The sequence below is a fragment of the Eptesicus fuscus genome, chromosome 12, assembly GCF_027574615.1.
Source record: "Eptesicus fuscus isolate TK198812 chromosome 12, DD_ASM_mEF_20220401, whole genome shotgun sequence".
NCBI lineage: Eukaryota > Metazoa > Chordata > Mammalia > Chiroptera > Vespertilionidae > Eptesicus > Eptesicus fuscus.
In genome coordinates, this window is record NC_072484.1 from 70,783,443 (window position 1) to 70,804,480 (window position 21,038).

Genomic DNA, 21,038 nt, shown 5'->3' on the forward strand with positions numbered 1-21,038 from the left:
CTTCCTCATACAATCTCAGCCTATCTCTTTGCACAATTTCCCTTTCAGAAGCCATCCAATATCATTCTTTTTCCTGCTTAAAATATTATCAAAACTCTACAATTACTTTTCTTTATGATTTCTGCTTCAAGTAACTAACTCACCTAGACACGCTCTTCTAAATTCTTTTGACTATTTATATTAACACTAGAGGCCCAGTGCATGAAGATTCATGCACTGGAGGGGGGTCCCTCAGCCCGGCCTGCCCCCTCTCACAGTCTAGGAGCCCTCAGGGGCGGGAGGTGACCTGGCAATCAGGGGAAGGCGACTCCCCATCACACCTCTGCTGCTGCCACTGCCAGCAGTGCAAGCTTCGGCTGGCCCTGGTTACCTGAGCCTCGGGCGGCCCTGAGCAGCTAGGCAGCTGCCATCCGAGGCTTGCCTGCACCTCGGGCCGGCCCTGGACAGCTGGGCAGCTGCCATCCAAGGCTTGCCTGCACCTCTGGCCAGCCCTGGGCAGCTGGGAAGCCGCCATCCAAGGCTTGCCAGCACCTCGGGCCAGCCCTGTGTGGCTGGGGGTCTGAGGGGACTAGGAGATTCTGGAAGCAGGCGCACAGAGCGGCTGGACCTGCCTGGGGGCGGGCCTGGCCTTGCTGCATGCCTACCACTCGGGTGGGGCTGGGGGACTGGGCACGGCCATCTTGTGGCTCTGGGCACCGCCATTTTGAGGGTGTGGCAGTCAATTAGCATATTCCCTCCTTATTGGCTGTGGGCGCCACCATCTTTGAGGGCGTGGCTGTCAATTAGCATATTCCCTCCTTATTGGCTGTGGGCACCGCCATCTTTGCAACAGCTTGAGGGTCAATTAGCGTATTCCCTCTTTATTAGATAGGATGCACAGCCATATGCAGAACTTTTACTAAGAACATTTAATAACCTCACAATAGTATTAATCTTTCCAACACTGAGTAACCTCACAGTTCTTATTTTACTATACTTCACTCTCATCTGATAAGTCAGCATTCCCCAGGAATCCATTTTTTCCCAGCCAATATTTGTACCATACTTTATCATTAGTTTACAAAATTGTGTGGACATCTATCTCTTTGTCAGTATGGAATGTTTTTTTATTCATTAAGTCCATATACCTGCCTCTGATAGTACATACATGTGTCTAATAGTACAAACGAATGGCGAATATGCAGTAATTAATTACTAGACTTAGGTGTTTCACGAAAGGGCTGTGTTTCCAGTGGGCTAAAACATGCTTAAAGTCCAGAATTCTATCTCTTCTCATTTGTGGTTAGCACTGTATTTCCAGGTGCTTGCACATGGCCCTCAGCTTTATGCTCCTCCTTCCTCTTGGATTACTAAGTGGTTAAGGCCTAAGCATCCTGTTGCTGCTGCAGGTCTATTGCTTCTGACACACCCAATGGCTTCATTTTTATTTCAATTGAATTAGGTTTATGAAGCCTGTGCCAGGGAACACTGGTGTCAGCACTTTTGCTGTCTTGCTTTCCCATGGATTTTCATAAAATTGTGACCCCCCTCATAAAAAATAGAAAACAGTTGTTTTCAAAGGTTATGTTTATAGTAAAACTAGCGTTCCCGTTGCAGGAAAAATCCTGCAATAGGATTTCCTGCTGCACTCTACCCCCCCTCCGTTCCTCCCTTGTCGCCCGCCCCGCCTTCTCCTCCAGCCCGCCTGCTTTTCCCTTCGCCCCCAGCCCTGACTTTGCTCCTCCCTTCTCCTCCCCTCCCCGGTTTGCTTGCTTCTTGGAAGCTTTACTCCCTTCTGCAGCTCTTGGCTTCTTTCAACGCTGTCTTGATATGCAAATTAGCCGCCATCTTTGTTGGGGTAGTTTACATACTCGTCCTGATTGGTTGGTGGGTGTGGCTTGGCTGGTGGGCGTGGCTTAGGTGTAGCAAAGGTGCGGTCAATTTGCATACTTGTCTATTATTAGATTAGATCCTTTCTTCAAAAACAACCCTACCTAGAAGTCTATTTCATAAAACAGAGATTTTAAAAACCATTTAGCTCTGGTGGGAGAAGTGAGGGAAAACCCATGTATTTTCTAGGCCATGCCCCTCACACACGCTTGCACATGTATACACACACATGTGCATCCACAAGACCCCTCATGGGAGTCCAATTCTCTGCTCACAGAAGAGATTCCCTTCCTAACTCGGCCTCAGCTCTTAGGATGCTAAGTCCACAGACTAATAATTCATTCATTCCTACCTCTTTCCATGAGTGAACCTTTCACTTTATGATTTATGAAAATAACGACCCACCAATAATCACTTAAGTAAAGACTGATGGCTTTTAACGAACTGGACGTAAGTCACAGAGCAAGGCCATTACATGAATGGCCCCTCTAAAGTTTAGCAGTGCACAACATGACGGCCACACACGGTGGCCCTTTGGACCCCTGGATTATAGGAGCATCAGGGAATGTGGGGCCTGTTTGTGGGGCTCTAGCAGACTTCAGGGTTACACTGAGAAATGCTTTTTTTCATTATTGCTACAGTCACCCAGGGTCCAGTAGGCAGCCCTCAGCCAAGAGACAAGAGAAAAACTCACAGGCTCCTTCTATTGCATGAAGGGTCCTTTGGCTGTGGTGGTGGTCACAGGAATCTGCACACATGATTAAATTGCATAAAATGAAACATGTACACATGCACAACATGAACATACACACAAGCACATGTAAACCTGTTGAGACCTGAGTGAGGTCCACGGAGTGTATCCGTGCCAGTTTCCTGATTGTGATGTTGTACTTCAGCTATGTGAGATGGTAACACTGGTGAAGAGTACAACAGAACCTCTCTTTGTTATTTCTTATGACTGTGAATCTACAGTTATCTCAAAAAAGAACGTATTTGTTAAAGAAAAAAAAAGAAGAAGAAGAAAGCCGGTGCTCTGGTGATGGGCTGATCTGACCTGTGGCTGCTGACTCTGCCACCTTCATCCGTCTTCAGACGTGTTCACGGTTTTCTGGGCCATGTACTCACTCGCCAGTCTGAGCATGTGATAAACGTGTTCTGCCAATTTCTAGCAATTGGGAAGTGGTTTATTTGTGTCTTCTTCCCCCTCTGTCATTTTTAGAAGAGATTTGTCTAATTTATTGGTGTCTTCAAAGGAAAGAGCCAGCTTTTACTTTTCTTCAGCTTCGTTATTGTGTCTTTAACTTCTATTGTGTTCCATTAACATCTGTTCTTATATTTATTTACTTGCTTTCTACTTTCAGTGACTAGATTTTTCATCTCTAGAAGTTAAATTTGTACTTCCAAACCTGCCCATCCTTCTTCCGTGATGGGTTGTGTTATTGCTGTGGTGCACAGGCCTTCCGTTTTCTCTTTAATCAATCGGAATGTGGCTATTTTATAGTCTCTTTGATTGTTTTATTATTTTCCATTCTTGGGAGGCATATTTCTCTGTGTCTCATGTCTCCCGACTCCCCCTTATGGGGACAAGCTTCCTCAGATGGCTTGTCATTCTTTGTATTTTATTTTCCCTCTGTGAGTTTCTCTTCAGTGGAGGTAGTTTGGTTGGGGGGGGGGGCATTAATATGTCTTGAATTATGAAAACACCTCTATAGGGTGATTTTTCATTGACTTGTCAGAACAGGGGATGTTCAGTGGTGGTTACACAGGTTTCTGTGTTTGCATTTTGTCTATCACACCAGTAACATAAATGCAGACACAGACCACATGTGCTGAAGGTCCATGGTTTCCTTGCCTCTGTTTGAAAGCTACATACCCTTCTTTTTCTACTAATTGATACCTTTAGCTTAAACACACACACTTACAGAGATGTGACCATACACGCTTGAGATCCTTTAAGAACAGGATTAATATATGTTGACTGTCTGTCATGAAAAGTGAAGATATACTTTTAAAATATTTTTTAATTACAGTTGACATATATTAGTTTCAAGTGTATAGCTTAGTGATTAGAATTTATATAAATTACAAAGTGCTCACCTCCATAATTCTAGTACCCATCTGACACCACTCATAGTTATTACAGTATTATTAACTATATTCCCAATGCTGTACTTTACATCCCCAGGACTGTTTTTTAACTGGCAATTTGCACATCTTAATCCTTTCCCCTTTTCACCCATCTCCCAACCCCCCTTCCATCTGGCAACCAGAAGTTGATATACTTGTATTTTTAGTGATGCATCCGTCACCTACTTCCTGGTTTTTGCTGGTAAAATTTCATACGTTAGGCAAGAATTTTTATATTAGATTTTTACATAGTTTCTCTATAAAAATTCTTTTTTTTTTGTAGTTTATTCTATTCACATTTGTTTCAGTTTTTATATTCACATCTATGTTAAACTGATTTTGGTGTTTAACAAATTGATTCTTTTATAAAATGTTTACTGCCAACCTTGTGGAGTCTTTGTTTGTTTGTTTGTTTGTTTGTTTTTCCCCACCTCCCCATGCCTCTGGTCAAGAATCTGAGCCAGTAGCCTCCTAATGAAAAACAATGTATATGAGTGTATCGTTTGGGGCACAGCATTTTCCCCTCGAAATTGTGTTCCGCTGCTTTCTGGCATTTAAATTTGGGCAACAGAAAATATGGTTAGCATTGTTTCTTTTCTTTTATAATCATTTTTCCCAGCCTAGATGTTTATCTGAGCATTTCTATATCAATACTATTTAAACAATTGTATCATGCGATCTGTCCTATTTTTAAGTTGTACGTGGAGAACTCTTTATTGAAGATTTAGGTTTTTATTCTGCCAAAGAGCTGCTTTTACATTATGCCTCTTATTATTTCTTCTGTTCCATTTATTCGCTTCTCTCCTTTAGCAACACCAATTATCTGGCTGTTATGTGTCTGTTTTCTTTTCTCTGAAAATGTCTTTTTGGTGCCTTTGCACATGAACACACATGAGCAGATGATAGATACAGAGGAAATAGACATCTCATTGTTATACCCTTGCATTTTCACTGCAAGGTTCTCAAAGTCATCTTCGGCAAGTTTCTGCCTATTGCTTATTCTCATTACAGATTCCAACGCTCATTTCAATTTGGCCATTGTGTCTTGGTTTCCTCACAATCTTCTCTTGCCTCACCCCGCAAGGGTTTTTCTTCCTTTAAAAAAAATGTTTTTATTGATTTTAGAGAGCAAGGAAGGGAGGGGGGTAGAGAGATAGAAATATCGATGAGATAGAAGCATCCATCAGCTGCCTCTTGCACGCCCCCTACTAGGGATCAAGCCTGGGCATGTGCCTTGATCAAGAATTGAACTGGTGACCTCTTAGTTCATGGGTCCATGCTCAACCACAGAGCCATACCAGCCAGGCAACCAGAGAGGGGTTTTTCTAGTTGCTTCTTAACTTGATCCATGTTTTGAAAAATCTGTTGTCTTGTTATTTAATCTTTCACTTCCTTTACTCTTCCACGTTTTCTAAAATGCATTTCTATTTTTTATCATGTAGGTTAAGATTCCAGTAACAGGAAAAAAATCAAATTTGTTTAAAGAATAAGTTAGTGTATTATCTCTCAGAATCAGAAGTCAAGAGTTGGAGCTGGTTCTATGGTTGCCTGAAGGAGATGCTTAAGGATGTCATTAAGGACCCAAGTTCATTAACTTCTCCACTTGCCCACCTCGCGGGGGCATTGTCCTCAGCCTGGCCACCTGGATGCAAGATCCCTCTAGCAGCTACAGGCATCACCCCCTCATATGATAATATGTGAGGAGCAGGGAGGCCACTGGAATGTTCCTCTTAGAAGTAAGGACAGCCTGGCCTGTGTGGCTCAGTTGGTTGAGTGTCAGTCTATGAACCGGAAGGTCACGGTTTGATTCTGGATCACAGCACATGCCTAGGTGTGGTCCCAATCCCCAGTGTGGGGCATGCAGGAGACAGCTGATGGGTGATTCTCTCTCTTTATTGATCTTCCTGTCTCTCTCTCTCCTTCTCCCTTCCTCTCTGAAATCAGTAAAAAGATATTTTTTAAAAAATATATAGAAGTAAGGACACCTTTCCTAGGAGCTTCTGTCTCATTGAAAATTTGACAAAGAGGATAGGAACACCTGTAAGTAAAGTGGAATGTGCCCCTAGATCTAGGAAGAGGGTCATCCTCCCTAGTCACATGGGGAATATGTAGGCACCCAAACTAATTTGAGGGCTCTGCCAGCAAGGAAGGAGGTACCAGATGGTGGTTGGGTAAACAGCCAACACTGACTGCTTTTTTCTTTTGAAAATTGTCTTTTTCTCAGCATCCAAGAGTGTCCTTTTCCTTATTTGTAACATGGGGGGTTTTCTAAGACCCATGTTGTTTTGTTTCTGTCCACTTAACTCTAAAGGAGGAGGAGATACCACTCCAGGACTGGCATTTACCATAAACAGAGCAGGCAGGTGCTCATTGTTGCCCTCGCTGTCTCGCTGGTTGGAATTCTTTCCTTGTGGCTGAAGCAGGAGGCACAGGGATGTTCACAGCCCCACCCCCCTATGGCCTGTCTGACAACATCCTTCCCTCCGATGCGGTGCTGCATGGGGAGTGCATGCTCCCTCCACAGGGAGGAGGATCGAGGATTGATTTATATATGGGAAGGAATAGATGAATCCTGAAGGCACCTTCCCCATGAGTGTTCCCATCACAGATTCTTCCTGATACTGAATCTGCATTTGGGGACAAAGGCCTTTATCCATCATCTGTTGTCGTTGCCACGTTGGAGACCCCCCGTGAAAGGGACTGAGGGGAGAAAGGGCTTGGAGATGCCAACCCCTCATATTTGGTTTTTAGGGCCTCTGATTCTGAGCCCCAAAAAGGACATAGAAAAAGAAAAAAACACTTTTTATCTATCCTTCAGGCTGCTTGTCACTTCAAATAACAAAGTAGATTAGTGTCAGTTGCCAATTGTATTATGTCCATTTCAACTTTGTAAAGCATGGCACAGTGGGTGGCATTGTACTAACTCTCAGTTTTACAAGTTCTGCCCTTTGCATTTGGTCAGACTTAAAAAAGAGAAATTCATTCATTCCATCTGCCATTACATTGAGTGAGAGCACAACACCTGTGGATATGAGAATAAAGAATGTAAAATACATCGGCAATAATTTTATACGGACTATATGTTGAAATATTAATTTTGCTGTATTGGGTTAAATAAAATGTATTCTTGCTCCTTTTTGCTTTATTTAATGTTGCTATGAGAAATTTTTCAGTTACACATGTGGCTTGCGATATATTTCCACTGGACCCCTTTGCCCCACCATGTAGCTCCAGAAGGCTCTCATCTCCCTGCCTCCTTCTTCCTCTAGATCTGTGTGGCCCGATACAGTAGCCTCATGTGGAAATTTACCTTTAAATTAATTGAAATGAAACAAAATTTTAAATTCCATCCCTCAGTCACATTAGCCATATTTCACGTGTGGTGAGGGGCCCCTGTATCACACAGCACGGACCGTTTTCAGCACCATGGAAAGTTCCACTGGACCGAGGTGATGTAGGTTGTAGGTAGATATGGCCAAACCCACAGAGATGGGGCGTGAATGCCTAAAGCATGGAAGCGTTTCCATGGTGCCTAACTCTGCAGCACATCATCCTCCCATCCGTCTCCTGGACGCGGGTCCCTTCCCGCCTTTGTTAGGCTTGTTTACACACACTTATCTCTCCTTTCCTCCTGCTGGGGCTGCGGTGCACTTATCTCCCTCTGAGCACACTTCCCCCCACCCCGCCGTGTGAACACAAGATCTAACACCGTGCTTTGTACAATGTAGGTATTCAGTAAATATTTGTTAACCAGTTGGAGTGGCAGTTCCTAGCAAGCAATTGGAAATATGTGGCTGAAGCTAGAGGGAGATATATAGTGGCTGGTAGCAGAGGGGTAAAAAAAAGAGAGAGAGGGAGAATGTCAAAGCCAGACTCCCAAGGAAGAAGGAAGAGGACCTGGTAGAGAGACAGAAAGGAGGAAATGGGGACGGTGGTGACCTGGGACCTCAGACAGGTCACCAAAATCCCTTTGCCCGCCCCACCAGCTTCTCACGGGCAGCAGCTAGAGTTATTGCAAGGGAATTCACAGGCTTAGGCAACAGCTGCAGAAAAAGGGCAAAAGAAACCCACAATATTACTATGTGATAAATAAACATGCAGGACCCATAAATGAGAAGTTGAAATGGTCTGAGAATTAAGGGTCTGGTGAGGAGAAAAATGAAAAATGCCCTCTCTCTGGGCCAGCTGATTTGAGTTACATTTTACGCGCAGTGTGTGAGTTCCAGCACCCTTTTGAATTAGCAACAGAATCGCACATTAGTTTTAAGGCTCCCTCTCGAATAGGAACATCATAACGCTTTTTAATTGGGGCTGATAAAAATGTAGCATTACTTGTAGGTTCCTGAGAGAAGTGAGTTGTGAAATTGGGTTTTCATTAAACCTAATGATGGAAAATTAAGTATAGTGCGTCGGGTGAAATGGGGTGTAATAAAGGCACCACGTCTGCATTATCGGAGGTTAATAAGGGACTAGGTGAGGTAGGATGCATTGGAAAAAGAGTCCAACTAGTTGAATTAATAAACCTTGAAAATCCCTTGGTTCCAAGTCTTCATAGCATCATTAGCTCCAGCATTGACATTATTACAAATGTTATAGCAACACAAGTTGCTCGATTTCAAATGCATTTATTTTCCATTGCAGCGTTGGTTTTGCTGACACCAAGTTTACCGTCTGTCTAGCCATGTGTTTAGGGAAAATATTCATATTGGTAGCTCTTTGGTTTTGGAAACACTTGGCATCTCACAAAAATTGCCAGGTGCCCATTGCCAAGAAGCCTGTCTCTGCCAGGCAGCCGGTCTCCCAGGCTCTGCCAGGTAGCCAGTCTCCCAGGCAACCTGTGCCTCAAGTGCTTGAGACCATGGGTCTCTGAAGACATCTGGGGATGGTGGCTTAGGTAGGAGACACTTACTGGGCTCCAGCTCCGCCTCTCCTGGGGAGCAGGGCAGAATCTATAGGAGCAAGCTCCGGCACTCCTTGCTTCTCCATCCCCAACTTCCTCCCTCTCCCAGTCCATCACAGGAGTGGTGCTCCCAAGATGCCTCATGTCCATGTCAGCTGGTGTGACAGCATGACCCCTACACGAAGTAGTGCAAGTCCTTAAAGAAGGATTCTTCTTCAAACCCTTCGACAGCTTCCCACTGGCTTGGAGATGCTTGCACATTCACGGCCTTTCTAGACAGGCCCTCACACCGTCTCTCACGGCTTGTTCCATCACATTTCCGCCCACCGCCTTCACTCCCTAGCCACCTCCTTGCTCTTACCTAAAAGCACCTGGCTTCTCCGACTCCTGTTCTTGTCTCTTTTCCTACTAGACCATCAAGCCTTGAGGGTGGAATCTGCATTGCTCTGTGCACAGCCAGTGCCAACACGAGTCCCTGGCATACAATGGGTTCCCAATAAGTCTAACTCCCCATCACAAGGGTGTGATGGATGGAGAAGGGAAGCAGCCCCCACGTTCGCCAAGCACTTCGCTTAAGCAATGCCAGTGATGATGAGTTCCCTGTTATTTAAAATCCCAGGAGAAAACATAATCGGTATTTTTATGTGCTAACATCTCACCTAGACCCTTCTTCCTTGTGCAGAAAGCTGTTCACTAGATCTTTGTGTTGGCAATTCTTTCCTTCCTGGGAACAGTGTTTCTCAGGCTGTCACACAGAAGGAGAGCTCACCTTCACATGCAGAGTCATGTCTGATGGGTTATTGTGACATGAAGCACAACCAAGCTGAAGGAAACATGATTTTTGAAATGACGAGTTGCAGAAAATCAGGAATATATGTTAAGCCTCCGAGGAATGGGTATGGCATAGGCCTAGGGGGGTCCTGCAGGGGTGCCTGGCTGAGCCTGAACACACCTGGCTGAGATACATCAAATCTGACTTCTCACCTCATACGTGCCACAGACAGAAGGTCCAGGGCATAGACTGTCCATGTCGTTGGGAAAATGTTGGGTAGACCAACCCCAGAGGTTCTGGGGAAGATAAACCGGCCCGGAGAGACCAGCAAGGAATGCCAAGCAGTGAGGTGGTAGGACTAGAAGGTGGTTGTCCAAGGGGAACAGAGAATCTCAAATCCAACTTCAGCAGACATCAGTGCCCAGGGCCAAACTAACAGAGGACAGTTAAAGCAACACAGTGGGTGTAAGGATTATTACCAGGGAGAAATATAGATCTTTTATCAAGGAGGGATGATATGAAGGAGATAATGAGCTTAGGAACCAGGCCTGGGAGAAGTGAATGACAGAACTAAAGGAGCAAGTTCGGGCCTCCCTACCTGCAAGGTGGGTTCCTCGACCCTCCTGGAGCAAGAGTGTTCAGTGGTGGGGGAGCTGGAAGGAGGCAGAAGGTGGTCACTGCTGTAGAGCCACAGCTGGAGAGCAGCTGAGAGGTCAGGGCCCCTGCTGGGGCTGGAGCTCCAGTTCCTTCCTCCCAGAGTACCACCCAACAGAGACAAACTGGTGGAGGCACCAGGTCCTGGGGTGCAGGCAGTGGATCCAAAGCACACATACACATGGCCCTGGTCTCCAGGACCCTGAGGCTTTGCAGGCAGGTACCCTGCTTCCTAAACAGGAGGGTGCTCCCAGTATCTAGCCTGCCTGACTTCTCAGTGGTTCTGATATTGGCCAGGATTGGCCAAGACCACCCTGACGAGCCTCAAGGAAGGCCTGGGATAAGGTGGTGATGGCAGCCAACCTGGACTTGCTCTTTACTTTATCAATATGTACCCTTGAGATGGAACAAACCAAGGGCTGTTGTGTTCACAGGTTTGTTGATTTAATTTTTAAGTCTACCCCCACAGCCATGCCCAGGAAGCAGTGTGTCTCTTTGCTTTCTCTGATTTATCAGTTGAATCATGAGTTCGTTCCCTCTGGCCTCCTCAGGTCCCGCCTCTTGCCAGGGAAGGCACAGTGGACCGAGGGCAAAACTCCCGTAGGTGATGGTCTGTTCTGCCTCTTCTCTTTGAAGCAGATGGCAGCCGCGGAGAGCTGTCCCAGCCCACGCTCACCATCCAGACCCACCCCTACAGGGCCTGCGACCCCATGGAGATGAGCTATCCCCGGGACCAGTTCCAGCCGGCCATCCGCGTGGCTGATCTGCTGCAGCACATCACCCAGATGAAGAGAGGCCAGGGCTACGGGTTCAAGGAGGAATACGAGGTAAGGGACCGCCTATGCAGACACTCCCAGATGGGTGCAGAAGCTTCTGGGGCTAACGCTTTGCTACTCAAAGTATAATCTCTGGACCCGCAGCATCAGCATCACCTGGGAGCCAGTTGGAAATGCACCGTCTCTGGCCCCACCCAGACTTACTGAATCACCCGCATTTTAACAGAACCTAAGTAACTTGTATACCCTTTAAATTTGAAAAGCACCATTGAAGGCCCTTAAGCCCCCTTCCCGCTTTCCTTCTCTCTCTCTCTCTCTCTCTCTCTCTCTCTCTCTCTCTCCCCCCCCCCTTTCATTGCTCAGTTATCTTCAAAGTTTCTGCACTTCGGAGTCACAGCTTCGCTCAGTATGCAGCCCCAATGGCTCCAGCCCCCAGCCCCCATGTTGCAGGAAGCCAGCAGGACTCCCTGCCAGTGCATCTGGGAGGCTTGCTTGTTCCTGGGCACCTCTTGCCTCATTCCCACACTTCTGCTGTGTTCTCAGTGCCCCCAAGTCAATACCTCATCCCTAGTGCCTCTGACCCCTCTCTGTACCTTCTCCTCACCTCTGCATGGGACACCCCTTTCCTTACTCCCAAAGCATCTCTAACCCTAGGTTTTATGAGTAGCAGTTGCTACTGAGGTTTGGGTGGTAACGGGGCCAGGGGGTGGTGGCCTGCAGCAAAGCACAGGAAGTGCTTGAATACAAGCGGTCCTACGGTCCTCATCTCCTCACAGGTCTCTACACCCACTGCCTTTCCCAAAAGTTCTTTTTCGTGTCCTCAGAACTACCTTTTTTCCCTTCTCCCAGCAGCCAGAAAAAGGCCTCCACACCCCTTCCCTTCTGAGGAAGAACAATTTCGCTTTCTTTGTCTCACTCCTTTTGTTTCAAAGCTTGCCTATTAGGCGACCCCTCTTACAAATAAAAAAAAGTGAAATAAAATTGAAGGGAAACTCATTAAGATGCTTTCCTGAACTAAAGAGCACCTCACTCCCCCAGAGGGGCCCCGCAACCCTCCACCCCCAAGTCAGAATGCAGTTGCAGCCAGCTTTGGAATTTTCTTTTTTCACTTTTCCTTTCCTCTCTCCCTCTCCTTCTTCCCAAAATATCTTGGGAGCACCTACTGTGTGCTAGGCTCTGCATTATATGAGCTAGTTTTTTGTGATTCTTTTTCCACACGCAGCATATGCCCCCGTTATACTCAGTTCAGTTTCATGTGTACGATGAGAAGGCATGGACTCAGACTCTACCCAGTTGGAATTCTGGATCATGCAGACTAAGTTTATCTGTCAGACTATATTCTGAGAAGGAGCAGGCCAGGCAATGATTGCAGAAGCTCTGTGAGGTCATGAAACTGTGCTCCCAGGGGGGCCAGACAGCTGGGCTCCAATGCAATATACACTGTGTGATCTTGGTATCTCATCTTGTCACCTGAGCATTAAAATTTCTTTGTTGGTTGAGTGAGAAGTTTGGATAAGGTGACTTATAAGGGCCTGTCTAGTCCTAAACCTTTATGAGAGTGTAAAATGTGGTGGCAAGGGGCATGTTGGACACATTTATGAGAGCAGACGTGTTTGTGTCAATGCACGTGAGTGATTACCGACCCGCTCAGGAGAACTGGCAGTTCATTGCAAATGTGGTCAAAGGAAAACAGCATTTTTCATATGCTGCCTGCAAATTTTTGGAGGATGTTAGGATAAGAGTTAACCTTTTGCACTCGGATATCGAGATTAAAATTACTCTTTGAATGTATCAATAATTTGAAATATAAAAAAATTCAAATAAGTTTGTATGAAAAGAAACTCCAGTTTTTTATTCTACTGCCGCGCTTTGTAAAATCTGGGGTATTTAAAAAATTAAATCCAGAGTATAATAAAGGAATCGAGAAAAAAGCAAGCGAGTGCAAAGGGTTAAAGGAGATTGTCTCATAATCTCCCATGCCTGGGCCTTTCCTCCTAGGGCGTTGGCTGACTGGTCTCAAGCCCTTAAAGTATGAGGGATGGTGTGTGTGTGTGTGTGTGTGTGTGCGTGTGTGTGTGTGCTTATTCACACCTACATTGATCCGTTGAGTGAATGTTCGGGAGAGGGTGTGTTGTTTGCAAAGGCATATTCAATATCATGGTAGTTTACTATGTCAGTCATAATATTTACTTTGCTTTAAAGTTTCAAATAACACCAGGGGGGAGCAGTGTGACATCAAAAAGGGTAACAAGTAGTCAAAGCCTGAGAAACACTGTTGTAAGAACTTGGGATCTAAAGTTTGAAAACAAAAACATTTGACTACTTTGGTGCATTGCCTTCCAGATAGATATCTCTTTTAAAAGTGTCCATCCCTGTGTGGTTGATTTAAAAAAATTTTTTCTTGCCTTTTTGCACTTTTTAAACATTTTTAAATAAACAACAGAAAATATTTCTCACAGTTCTAGAGGCAGGGAAGTCCAAGGTCAACGTGTCAGCAGATTCAGTGCCTGGTGGGAGCCCACTTTCTGGCTCACAGATGCCCATCTTCTCACCGTGTCCTCACATGGCAGAGGGGTGAGGGATCTCTGTGGATCGCTTTTATGAGGGCACCAATCCCATTCATGAGGGCTCCACCCTCATGACCTGTGCACCTCCCAAAGGCCTCCCCTCCTAATACCATCACATTGTGGATTAGGTTTCAGCATCTGACTTTGGGGGGCACACATCACATAGACAAATATTCAGATGACAGCACTCTTCCATAACCATAACACAGTGATAAAAGTGAGGCAATTTAACACTGATACAATGTCTGTTTGTTTGTGCATTTGTTTTTCCCAAACTTTCTGGCATGGAAGTAAACTGCCTTTATAATGAAAATAAAAATAATACATGTTGTTGCATCATTTGGAAATATCACTAACTAGAATAGCCTTGACCTCAATTAGTTCCAAATTATATTAACCAGTTAGCTGGAATGCTTGGCTTCTAGTTAACAGCACTTTCCGATTAACTGGAGGCTAACTGAAAAACATTGCTTAATGGGAGTCTTTCCACATGTGCCACAGTTCCCTCTCCTAGACTGTCGCTGAGTATGGCTTTGATCATCAGGCCCCTGTGATGCCTGGAGTCTACATGCTGTGCAGGAGTCACAGCACTGCTTGAAGACTGTGTTCTATAAGACAACATGCCTGGGTGTGGATCCCACTTTCAAACAGCATGCCATGCGCTTTGTTTACTGCCTGTCACTCCCCTACACCGCTCAGTGTGTTGTTGGTTTTTCATACCAACGAGTGGGTTTGACAAGTTGACATAGAAGGGACCTCTCAGCAATAAGGAAGCTGTGACTTCTAAAATTCAGTTCAGTTGTACAATCACAAATTTTTTCATTAAATTTTTACTGAGTATTTACTATTCCTAAGGACTGGTCCAGATATCTTAGATATGACAGTGAACAAAACAGACAAAGATCCATACCCTCATGAAGCTTTTGTTCTATCAGGGGAAACAGGAAATAGCAGTAGACTTAAAACTAAGTTATTTTACAATCACTTAATGGGATATGTTTGTAAATAATGCCATGTGCTAGTGACAAATACTGTTTACTATGTTATCAACTACCGTAAATCTTAGTGACATAAAACAACTAATTTATTGTGCCCACTGATTCTGTGAGTCAGGATTTGGACAGGGCACAGGGGGAATAGTTGTATCTGCTTCATGATGTCTGAAGCCTGAACTTGGAAGGCTCTAAGGCTGGGGGGCTGGAAGCATCTGCAAGAGTCTTCACTTCATGTCTAGTGATTGATGCAAACTGCCAGATGGGATCTCAGCTGGGATTGTCAGCTAGAACACCTACACATGGCCTCTTCAGTTGGACTGGGCTTCCTCACAGCGTGGTTGCCTTAGGATAGTGAACTTCTTACATGGAAGCTCATAGATCCAAAGGTGGGCTTCATAGCTAACAAGAGAGAAGGTAATCACCCTTTGTGACCTAGACTTGGACATCACAGCATCACTACTACCACATGCTATTGGTTATAAGCAAGTAATAACTGTATATGTTCGAGGGAGGGGAAGTAGTCTCTTCTCTCTCTCTCTCTCTCTCTCTCTCTCTCTCTCTCTCTCTCTCTCTCTCTCTCTTTCTCTTTCTCTCTCTCTCTTTCTTGCCATGGATGGATGGAGGAGCCATTGCAAGATTCTAAGAGGGAATGCAGACCTTGAAGGTATTGGAAAATACAATCTTTGAATGATACAATATACCATAGATGGGGGGAAGAATAGAACAAGGACGGGAGATGGGGTATCCTGGGGACATGGAGTGAAGGAGGGGGCTCCAATATTAAATAGGGGAGAAGGATAGTCCTTAATCAGAAGATGACATTTGAGCAGAGACATGATGGAAGAGAGTTCCAGATCAATGAAGTAATATATCTGGCATGTACAAGGAGGCCAAGGTTGTCATGAGTAAGTGAACAAAGAGCAAAACTAATAGAAGATGTTATTGGAGAAATAAAGAGGGTTGACCACATAATGCCTTTACGCCATTATAGGACTTCGGCTTTTACTCTTAATGAAATGACAGCCACTACAGGGTTTTGAGAAGACAACTGATAATGATCTGACATTGTTTGAAAGACTCATTCTCGCTACTACATTGAGAATAGACAACGGGAGGCAGGAGTAAAAGCAGGGAGACCAGTTAAGAGGCCACAGCAGAAACTTGGGTGAGAGACAACAGTGGCTCAAGCCAGGGTGTGGCAGTGGAGGTGGTGAGAAGTGGTTGGATTCTAAATATATTTTCAGCATAGAGCCCATAGGATTTTCTAACACCTCAGATATGGCATGTGAGAGAAAGAGAGGAATCAAGGGTGACTCCAAGGTTATTACTACCTGAGCCCCTGGAAGGACGGAGTGGCCACCAATGGACATGGGGAAGCTGCAGGTAGAGAAGACCTGGGGACAATGGAGCAATTGTGGGTTTAATTTTAAACTGAGTTTAAGATGTTTGCTAGATATCTTAGTAGACATGGAAAGTAGATAGTTGGGTATATGAGTCTAGAATTTGGGAAAGAAGCCTGGGCTAGGGAGAAAACGTTGGGAGTTTTTGACATATAGGTGATAGTAAAGCCATAAGACTTCAAAGTCAGCAAATAGGTGAACAGAGAAAAAGATAGGGACCAGGGACTGAACTTTGAGGAATTTCAACTTTAAGATGTCTGAGTACTTTCCACAAACCAGACATTGTACTAGATTGTTGGAACTGAGGAGATGACATAGAGCCCTTGCATTCTGAGGAACTTGGAGCCTGTTTTTACAGACAGGCATATGAACTGATCATTTCACTATCTTGGCAAAATGTCACAATAAAGGTATGCCCTTGGGGATGGGATGCAGTAAGCCTAGCCTCAAGGTGGGTGGCCGGTGGCTTTCTAGGAAACATAAAGCCTGAACAAAAGCTGGAGAAGTAGGAATAACCAAGTAAAAGCAGGGAAGGACTAGGACAGACAAGCTATGGCATAGAGCTACGCACAGTAGGTTGAGTTACCAGAACTGGGAAAAGTTTGGTTACATATAAACCAGGGGAGGAAACATGGATGGAGATGGGGATGAAATTGTCAGTAGGGGAGGCATGGGGTGGGGACAAGGGGATATTTGTCAGGCTAAGGAATTTGGATTTTATTCCAGGGGCCATGGGATAAATTGAAGGGAGCAGGATTTTTAAGCTGGATTTGTGTTTTAGATGTAACTTAATCTGAGCAGGGAGAGCAGAGATAGGTAGGTGGCTGGGACAGTGATTCAGGGAAAAGGTGGGATTGGCTGAAACAGGAGACTGGGCCCAGAGCCCACGCAAACCCACACACATTCTCTCATGTAGAGCCGTAAAATCAGCTCATTCTCTTTGGCCTAAAAACTTGAGTCTCTCTCTATATATATTTTAAGTTCAATGACTTGAAGTTATGTATGAATCGTCCTGAATTGATAGTCAAAATTCCTGGATTCAAATCCTGTCTCTTTCATTAAGTGTATGGGTGACCATGGGCAGGTTGCTCTGTCTCTCTGAGCCTCCATTTACATACTTATGCAATGAGGGTGAGGGGGTTGGTCAAAATGGTCCAAAGAGCACTTCTGTCCAGGATATTTTGAGAGTCTATGTAGGAACTAATGTGCAAGCCAGCTGGCTCTCCTCCTACTGATAGTCCTACTGGACCCCGCTCTCTGGGGATACTACCAAAGTTTTCTCTCCAGCCCAGGCTTTTTCCCCAAATTCTAAACTCATATACCCAACTATCTACTTTCCATGTCTACTAAGATGTCTCAGGTCCTAGTAACTGTGATTGACCAGCGGCCTTGAGTTGCTAAGAACTCAAGGAGGCCTAAGGCAAATTAATTACACCTGCCATGCAGATTTGAGTCTTAGAAGTATTCAATCTTGGCTGCATGTTAGAATTACCTGGGGAAGTTTTTACAACACCAATATCCAGACCATCTTTCTACCAATTAAATCAGATTCCCTGGGGTGGGATCCAGAGATCTCTATTTTCTATGTTCTCCAGATGACTATAATGTACTTTTAAAGTTGAGAGACACTGGTCTAGAAAGATCCACAGAGTCCCTAGTGCATGCCCTGCTTATGCCCAAGACCCATCACCTCACCAGTTGTATTTGCTGCTGGTCACATCTGATGCCCATGGAGGGGTGAGGGGACCTGCTAATGGCACACAGCCACAGGAAAGTCAAAGGGCTTCAGCATTTGACTGTGGACTGGAGAGTCTTCCCTCCTCCCCACCCTACTTCTCCTGCCTATATTCTCTCACCTTCCCCAAAACAAAACAAAACAAAACAAAACGAAGCATGCCAGCAAATGCCAAGAGAACTTAGCTGGAGAGTGGGGCTGTCTGTGAGCTCTGTAACCCCAGCCATCATCATGATCAGAAGAGTAGAGGGTTTGGGGAAGATGGGGGACAACCGGAAGAGGTGACTGTGATGGAGAGAAGGAAGGGAAGCTGTTAATAATACCAGTCCAGTCCAGGCAGTCTGTCATCCTAATGAATGGAACAAGTCCAGTAGGGTGACCAGAAGGTATCTGGTTATTACAGCTCCATTAAGACTATTGAAGCAGCCAGGAACAGCTGTGTGGAGTGAGATGCAGCCTAATCAAGAGCAAGCGTTTGTTTGTTTTCCAGCTCAGGGCGGTCACGCTGTGTGCCGACACGCCATGTGCATGGCTTTGTAGGGAGAGGCCAGTGTTGCCATCTTTCTCTTTGTCTTCTGTGGATGATGGTGGGCAGGCAGCCTCCTGCTGGGGTGTAACCATTGTGATGGATGCTTCAGGTCACCCCAGTTGCCCTCTTCTCTAATCAGAGCCACCTAAACAGAGGCAGAGTAGACCTTCTGCTTCTCCCACAGCTTTTTCTCTCCTCAGTTGGTAACAGAGTCCTTAGATACTCTGTTCCAGCTTCTCCATCTAGAGGAGAGTGATTCTGGGTAGAGGCAGGGGGAATCTGTAGCAGATGCCCAAATCATGAAAGGGAAGACTGTGGTTGTTCTCCAGCTCTGGGAACTCATAATGACCCAAATAGGAAGTATTGGACTCCACCTGCTCATTTCACTCCATTCCCAGTGGATTACAATAAGGGGGGAAATGGTCGTTTCCGGACAGGGGGGTGCCCAAAAAACATCAGTAACTCATGAGGTTTCAGACTTGGAAATTTTTCCAACAGAAAAGAGCTCTATTAACGTACTCTTTTCCTTTGAGTTTATTGAGTATTTTTTCCACTTAATTCTATTTGCAACCCAGGAAACAATATTTTCTGTGTTTAATATAGGAACCCTTCCCAACCAAGTGAGCAGTTTTCACTCAGTACCACAGAAAAAGCTCTTGGCTGAGAGTCCAGACCTAGGTCTCAGTCTGCTCCTGCATGCTGAATGGTCTTGGACAAGACTCTTCCACCTCTGGGTCCCCATTTCATCTTCTGTGAAAGGTCTGACTACATAGCATGGACTTCTGAAGCCTGATAGTATAGGCATCTACTTCATTTGGTCAGAAATACTTATTGAGCACCTGCTTCATACCTTGCACTGTTTGGGGCATTTGAGGTAGTTAGAAAGCTAAATAAAGAAAATGAAGACCCTTACTTTAAAGTAAGATCATGGTTTTACCATGCTGTGTAATTATAAAACAGAATGCTAGTTAAAATGCTTTATAGACCTGTGAGTCCTGCATGTCAGAGTCAGCTAGAACATTAGTAAAAAAACATTAAGACATGAGTTCATTGACATGGAACAGGACCCAGGCCTCTGCATTTTACCAAATCCCATTGGGAAATTTGGATCCCTACCAAACTCTGGGAACCATTGGCCTAAAATTTGTCATTTAAAATTGTGTAGCTTTTCATGGGGCCTTTTAAAGGAGGTCTTCTGACTCAACGTGCAGACGCACATTTCACCATCCTGTCCCATTAAAGCTCCTGTCGGTCTTGCTGGGGTCTGGTTTTCTACTTCGCTTCCCCAGCAGGACTCATAAATTACCTTCTACTAGTGACATGGTGCACAACAATGTTTGCTCTCCTGATGCCACTCTGAGTAGACATCATCAGTCATCCTTTCCTGTCTTCTCTGTCCACATTTATAATCCCCGAGGCATATGCTTTCAGCACAGAAGGAGGCATTTGTTGAAAGCTTGGCCTCTGCCAGGGCCACCACTAACTCATACAGCACCTTAGAGTGAAATAGCAAAAGGTACACCTGTCTCAGGATAATGGACTATCACCTTCCAGAATATGTTCATAATATAGACAGAAATCTCCCATGTCTACCAGACCATGGTTCTCCCTGAGACATGGTGCTCCATATACAACCTGCACGGCCATCCACCAGCTAGCCACAGACGCCGGGAAACAGGGGCGTTTACTAAACCCAGGGACCACAATTGCGACCAGGCCTTAGGCTTCCAAGAGCTTATAAAACTTTCTCACTCCCTGAATAATTTGTCCTACCTGTACCTAAAGTAAGCAACTTGTCCCAGTTTCCCCAGAATGGTACCAGTTTTATTTATTTTTAATTAAATCTGTTGTGGTGACATTGGTTAATAAGATTATATAGGTTTCAAGTGTACAATTCTATGATACCTCATCTGTATATTGCATTGTGTGCCCACCACCCAAAGTTAAATCTTTTATCACCATGTATTTGACCCCCTTGACTAATCCCCCAGCCCCCTTCCCACTGGTAACCAGCATACTGTTGTCTGTGCCTGTGAGTTTTTGTTTGTTTTTCCTTTTGTTCATTTGTTGCTTTCCCACACATGAGTGAAATCATAGGGTCCTACATTTTAGGAATCCTTGGGTCCAGGTATGTTGCCAGGAGTCTCCATCTTTGGCCTTGTGACAGTAAACTGGATGTTTCTAATCAAAGAGAGGCAGAGTGAATTTTAGGAGTGAGCCAGGGGGGCCAATAGCATATTCTTGGGAAAGAGTGGGATGGGAGAGCCTCGGAAGACCTACTATGGAACAGGCATGGTGCTGGGTGCCTGAAGGCATTCTCTCAATAATCACCGGTCATCACAGAACTGTGTGAGGCATATTGTTTTTCATTTACATAGTGTAAAATTCATTTTGGGGAGGGAAGTGTACAGATCTATGAATGTTCACAAATTATAGTCATGCAAACACCAACAGGATCAGAATACAGGAGAGTTCCATCAGCAAAAATGCCCACTCCCCCCCCCCGTGCTGCCCCTTCATAGTCAAACCCTTCCCCCAACCCTAAACTGAAAGGTGTATCCTTGACTTCATTGTCGGGAAAATTAACAGAGACTTGGAGTGGTGAGATGATTTGCAGAAATAATGTTCAAATACTCTGTCTTTGACAAAGCTCCACCTTCTCCTGCCTCATATAGTTAGTGGGCAAGAGGTATTAAGAGATATTTCTGGACAAG

At 45.0% G+C, this 21,038-nt stretch overlaps 1 protein-coding gene across 2 annotated transcripts in view; it reads left to right on the forward strand.

The window, feature by feature from the left end:
• Positions 1-21,038, forward strand: part of PTPRT (protein tyrosine phosphatase receptor type T) — a 929,565-nt gene that overhangs the window by 840,901 nt on the left and 67,626 nt on the right. For both annotated transcript variants that reach the window (XM_054723794.1, XM_054723796.1), the window contains one exon: positions 10,959-11,149. In XM_054723794.1, coding sequence (XP_054579769.1) covers positions 10,959-11,149 — 191 coding nt within the window. The remainder of the gene's footprint in view (positions 1-10,958; positions 11,150-21,038) is intronic.